The sequence below is a fragment of the Ranitomeya variabilis genome, chromosome 8 (genome assembly GCF_051348905.1).
Source record: "Ranitomeya variabilis isolate aRanVar5 chromosome 8, aRanVar5.hap1, whole genome shotgun sequence".
Lineage (NCBI taxonomy): Eukaryota > Metazoa > Chordata > Amphibia > Anura > Dendrobatidae > Ranitomeya > Ranitomeya variabilis.
The window spans coordinates 144,602,916-144,609,622 of NC_135239.1; the positions used below are offsets into that span (position 1 = coordinate 144,602,916).

At 41.0% G+C, this 6,707-nt stretch overlaps 1 protein-coding gene across 2 annotated transcripts in view; it reads right to left on the bottom strand.

Moving 5' to 3' along the window:
• The window catches only part of MRTFA (myocardin related transcription factor A), a 194,766-nt gene that overhangs the window by 89,387 nt on the left and 98,672 nt on the right, over positions 1–6,707 (bottom strand). For both annotated transcript variants that reach the window (XM_077278872.1, XM_077278874.1), the window contains exons 4-5: positions 4,336–4,391; positions 1,715–1,790 (exon numbers count right to left, since the gene is read on the bottom strand). In XM_077278872.1, the coding sequence (XP_077134987.1) occupies positions 1,715–1,790; positions 4,336–4,391 (132 nt within the window). The remainder of the gene's footprint in view (positions 1–1,714; positions 1,791–4,335; positions 4,392–6,707) is intronic.

Here is a 6,707-nt window from a genome sequence, read left to right on the forward strand (position 1 = left end):
GCAGCCCAGTAAGGCCTCTTTCACACTTCTGTTTTTTACAATCAGTCACAATCCATCAAAATGTTGAAAAGACGGATCCTGTGCAGATTGTAAAAAACGGATGCACTGGGTCCGTTTTTTTTACGGATCCGCTGAGGCTATGTGCACACGTTGTGTATGCGTCTTCGCCGCATTTTTCAACTGCGAAAACGCATACACGACACAACCCAGGTTAAAAATAAAAAAATTAAAAATCGTGATATTCTTACCTTCTGGCGTCCCCCGCAGCCTTGCCGATGCTGCCGGCAGCTCCCGTTCCCAGTAATGCCTTGTGGTCATCACAATGACCTGTGATGACTGCTATGTCATCACAGGTTATTGTCTCGCAAGGCATTACTGGTAAAGGGAGCTGCCGGCAGCATCGCGAGCATCGGGAAGGCAGCGGGGGACGCCGGAAGGTAAGAATAGCACGATTTTTTTATTATTATTTTTAACATTATATATTTTTACTATTGATGCTGTATAGGCAGCATCAATAGTAAAAAGAGAGCGAGAGAGCAAGAGAGAATTTCCCTGACGGGAAATTCTTCCAGGCATGCTCAGTTTCAAAAGACGGCATCCATTGCTGGATTCCTGATTTTGAGAGTCAGAGACGGATCCTGCGCCCATAGGCTTCTATTATAGCCAACGACGGACAGCGCAGGATGCGTCGCTGAGCGATTTTCCGACGTACACAAAAAACGTTCCTCTGTGCGTTGTCTCCGCCCGACGGACAGCAATTTTACATCGAATCCAGCGCACGAGGGATGAAACTGATGTCCATCCATCACAATCCATCGCGAATACAAGTCTATGAGAAAAAAAACGACGCATAGTGATGGAAAAAGAAAGACGGAAGTGTGAAAGAGGCCTTAGTGACATCGCTGGAAATCAGGGTCTCTGATTTGAAATCTGCGCTGCCCAAGGTTACAAAAATGCGATCACGCATGGAGGTAAAGCATGAATGCGGTTTGTCAATGTGTTTTAAGGTTACCAAACCTCTTCATCAGGACCAAACCACGATGTTGAAACGTGTTGACAAATAAATTGTACTCATGTTTCACCTGTGTGTGATTGCATTTTTGGACCCTTGGGCTCCGTGGATTTCAAACCACCGTATTCCTCATTCATTGCATCGCTTCTCCTTGGTGGTCCTGCAGCCTTTACATGCCTCTACAGGACCTGTGACTGTCACAACCCTATCAGGTTCAAAATCTTACACTACTTGGCCATCAGATAAGACCCTATTTGGGCTTTTCGTCTCTCCAGCTTTACCGCTTGTTTTTACGACATCAAGCTGCTCTTAGATGGGGTAGCATAACCCTGGTGACAGAGTCCCTTTAAACTGAGGCAGTCAGCTAACCAGTCCCATTCATACACATTACTGGTCATGCATGTGCTAACATGGGTAAGGGAAGGGAGCTAGTAAAAAAGTGGAGCTGCAAGGACTGACCGTGAAATCAGATCAGTGGAACTTTCATGAATTACATGCGATTAATTTTAGATTGGAACAATTCCAGTTCACTTTTATTTTGCCGCTCAGCCCTTGTAATGCCTTACCAAGAGCGGACATTTGTAGGGCTTCTTATATACATCTTCACTCATCCTATTTCATACAGAGTTTTCGGAATCTTCTGGGGTGAAATATTTTCACCCATGGGCATAATACATTTATCAAGGCTTACGGTTTCCATACCTTCCAGTATGTGCATCCTCACTAGCTCTGAGCGCTCGGGGCGACACCTGATCTTTCGCTTTAAATAGTCCTCCGTCTAGAAATGAGGAAAAGAAAAAAAATCAAACCTAATAAAAGGAAGTGAAATCAACAGCTGATAAAACACATTATATATTATTATAATATGGCAGAACTGTATTTAGCAGACGTTCATAGACGGGCCCGCACACAGAAGCATGGTCTCCCATACAAAATATGTACAATATAGAAGCTATCAGATTGACAAAATTTGTCCCACATGCAGGGAACTGTTTTTCACCCTCAAATATGAAATCGCATCACTGCAAATAATGAAGAAACTTGAAACCTAAGATTTAATTCTCGGAAGTGAAAATACCAGGTTGGTTCCAGAAAAGAATAAATTCATCAATGGCTTTCAAATTACTTTTTTAACATTGGAGGATACCGGAAAGGAGTTAGTGGTTCCTGCTCTCCGACCTCCTCCGGATGTCAGTGAGAGAGAGTGACCCTTCAGCGGCTGATGATTGTCTGCAGGGCCTATGAGACGCGTGATCAGAGTACAGGCTGTTATTTTAGAAGGAGGAACATAGGTATTGAGAAGGGATTGTCCGAGTGGTAGACCTTAAACTATTAGAGGAAATCTTGGCGTGTGTCCTTTTTGCAGACAATAATCTTACCAGCACTTAACCGCTGTTCTCACATCCTAGATTTTAAAAGTTACTTTAATTTACCTTTAATCTCCCACCTAAAACTTCACAGATTTTCAGCCTTTCCTTTCCATGGGTTTAGTGCTCCATCGAATGTCTGGGAGCTAAAATTACCCTACACATCAGACTCTTTACCTTCTTAACCCCTTAGTGACGGAGCCAAATTTTTGAAATCTGACCAGTGTCACTTTATGTGGTAATAACTCTGGAACGCTTCAACAAATCCCAGTGATTTTGAGATTGTTTTTTCGTGACACATTATACTTTATGATAATGGTAAATTTAGGTCGATATGTTTTGTGTTTATTTATAAAAATATCAGAAATTTGAGAAAAATGTTTAAAAATTTGCAATTTTCAAACTTTGAATGGTTGTCCCTTTAATCCAGATAGCCATGCCACAGCAAAACATTAATAAATAACATTTCCCTCATGTCTGCTTTACATCAGCACCATTTGTAAAATGTTCTTTTATTTTGTTAGCATTTTAGGTGGTTTAAAAATGTAGCAGTCATTTTTCATTTTTTCAAGGAAATTTAAATTTTTTTTTTTTTTTAGGTACTAAGCCATGTTTGAAGTGCCTTTAGGGGTCCCATATATTGGGAAACCCCCAAACGTGATACCATTTTAAAAACAGCACCCCCTGACATATTGAAAACTGCTGTCACATAGTTTATTAACCCTTCAGGTGATTTTCTGATTTTGAGGAATTAATGCAAAGTGACATGACAGAAATGACAATGTGCATTTTTACCACCTAAATGCCTCAAACTTCTGAACAGGTTACAACAGCCGGCAGACTCTAAGGCCAGAATTTGGTCATGAATTGCCAATCGCAAACATCAGGACCACACAATCATGATCTGAGGGCACCAATTGGGATTAGGAGGAAGCCCCCACAGTCTGTTAACCATTTATAATGATGTAGTCACTATTGAAAGCAGCATCTAAGGGGTTAAACAGATTTGGACGGTGCAAACACTGATCGTGGCTGATGCAGCAAGTTGTCAGCTGTAGTGTACAGCCAAAAGCTGCGGGATTGTCACCTGTTTGGGGAGGTTATTCTCTTACATCTCAGGTCAGTTAAAAGACGTATTGGCTGTCATTAAGGGGTTAATTCACTATCGCTTCTGTAGTTCAGCCATAATAATACCATGTTAAATCACAGTATTTCCAAAGGCGTTCTACTTTTTTGTACCTTGCAATCAAATTCCCAACTCATATCCTCAAACTTATCCAGAACAAGTTCCGTTTTTTTCAAACGCAAGTTTTACATCCTAAAAATGTCAGACTGTGTGCGCCCAATGTGACGGAATAATATCAAGTGCAGATGTGCCAGATATATTCCACTCATACACTAATGACACTGCCTCATCATAACAGATATTGGGAAAAGAGTATACAGACAAGACAGCATGGCATAGCAGCCGATTCTTGAAAACAGGCAGTGAAATGCTTTGCCTCACCAAACAGAATAATTTGTGACCCCAAAATGTACTGTCTGTATACTCTATGTTGCTCCCCTGCCCAGGAGCGGTGATATGATCAGACCATGTCCCTGCACAGTCAGACACAGCCATTACACAGAACACAGCAGGAGACATTTATAAGATTATCTCAGCACAGGGACATTATTTTTTTTTTTAACACATCCAATTGTGGAAATTTTTATTAATATTCCAAGATCTATTGATTACAGCCTACTTTGCTTGTTGGACAAGCCCTTTAAGTAACGAGAAAATAACTGGAGACTAATCAGCAAATATAAGTGGTAACATTGGAAAAGGGAATATTTTAAGCACAGTAAACTGAACAAGTCTTCTTCTGACACTGGATAAAAAACACTAAAATGTAATACACAACCTAGGTAACTTTTTCCAAAAATTCTACATCCCATAAATTTGATGTTTCTTACCTGTGCTCTCTCCAAACTCTTTCTCTGCTCATGGAAAGATGCTGGACTCTTCAATGCTAAAAAAAAATAATAAAGAAACAAAAAAATCAAATAGTGTATTAATAAGCATTATACCACTATGAAGAAGTATTTATAGAAAAATTTAAAAAAATCACGACAATACTTTGACTCTCTAATTTGAAATAAAATACATAAAATATAAAAAGGTACTTAGAAGGGTATTCCTAACTCCGAGATCCTATCCCAATATGTAGTAGGTGTAAGAATAATAATAGCAAAAACGTTCAATTAGAAATGTATCGTCATTCTGATTTGGTATGTCACCTACCATATGTTGCGGTAGCTTAGGTTACGACCACTAACAGCTGTCACTATGAGTGGTCGTAACCATGGATACCTAAGCTACTGCAATGCCCTGCACATGAGGTAAGCAACATACTACATTTGTGAAAGGAGTAATTTGCTAAAATTATTATTACACTTACAACATATTGGGATAGGATCTTGGAGATGGAAATACCCCTTTAAGCAAAAGGAGAATGCAACAACAGAAGAGAACATCCTTGAGGCCATGTGCACACGTTCAGGATTTTTCGCGGTTTTTTCAAGTTTTTTCGCTATAAAAACGTGATAAAAACGTGAAAAAAACGCTTACATATGCCTCCTATTATTTACAGGGTATTCCGCATTTTTTGTGCAAATGTTGCGATTTTTTCCGCGAAAAAATCGCATCGCAGAAAAAAAGTAACATGTTCATAAAAAATGCGGAATTGCGGGGATTCCGCACACCTAGGAGTGCATTGATCTGCTTACTTCCCGCACGGGGCTGTGCACACCATGCGGGAAGTAAGCAGATTATGTGCGGTTGGTACCCAGGGTCGAGGAGAGGAGACTCTCCTCCACGGACTGGGCACCATATAATTGGTCAAAAAAAAAGAATTAAAATAAAAAATAGTCCTATACTCACCCTTTGATGGACCCCGAAGTGTTCCCGCCTCTCCGGTGCATGCTTTCTCTTCGGTTCCTATAGATGGTGTGGTTCAGGACCTGTGATGACGTCACTGTCTTGTGATTGGTCGCGTGACCGCTCATGTGACTCACGCGACCAATCACAAGCCGCGACGTCATCACATGTCCTGAACCACACCGGCATCTATAGGAACGGACGCCGCTGAGGAGATCGTCTGGGTGAGTATAACCATTTTTTATTTTTTTTATTATTTTTAAACATTCTATCTTTTACTATAGATGCTGCATAAGCAGCATCTATAGTAACAAGTTCGTCACACTTGTCAAACATTATGTTTGACAAGTGTGACCAACCTGTCAGTCAGTTTTCCAAGCGATGTTACAGATCGCTTGGAAAACTTTAGCATTCTGCAAGCTAATTACGCTTGCAAAATGCTAAAAAAACGCGAAAAAAAACGGGGAAAAAACGCAAAAAAAAATGCGGATTTCTTGCAGAAAATGTCCGGTTTTCTTCAGGAAATTTCTGCAAGAAATCCGGACGTGTGCACATACCCTGACAATTAAAATAGTAGGTCAGGAGCAGAGTCCCTGTTCAGCTGTTAGTGTTGTCTTTCACTAAAACGGTACTATTTTGCCCTGATACATCGTACTACTTCATTTTTCCAACTGAACAGGAGTTTTTCTTATTACTTAATGGACTGTTATCTTATTGCATAGCATTTTACCTGTATGTAACAGCAGGCAGCTGTGAATATTGGCTACACCAATTTGTGATCTAGGCAAATTTCTTCAGTTACTCTAAGGCCACATTCACACGTTGTTCAGTATTTGGGCACTATTTTACGTCAGCATTTGTAAGCCAAAATTTGATTTAGACTTACAAATCCTGACCAAATATTGAACCGTGGCCAAAGGCTATGATACATCAAAACCACCGTTATTGATGAGAGGCTATGTTGGAATCCGGTGTGTCTGAAAGGTGGCGTGTCCCTCACCAGAATTCTTTCTCCAGCCAGGGAGTGGTCCGCACTGTGAGTAGACAACTACAAATGTGCTTGTTGTGTTTGTAACGAGACAAGGTTAAACTCTGCTGTACTGTGTTGGATATAATCAGGCACAGCTCTGCAAGCAGAACTGACAACCTCTGCCTTCACGAGACACGCGTTCCAACAGTACATAGCAAACCCCAACCACCTCCGTACTGCGCAGCCAGGGCTCATCGCAATCAGCCAGTCTTAAAAATGATATGCCTTGGAGATCGCAGTCATACAGCTGAAGAGTTGTGGACAGCTCTCCAGGGTGAATTTTATCAATGGATGTCTCCGCTGAACCTGCATCCAGGGAAGGCCGTGTCCAATAAAGGGTCAAAACCTTGTGGTGGCCCTACAGTGAGGCAAGCTCAC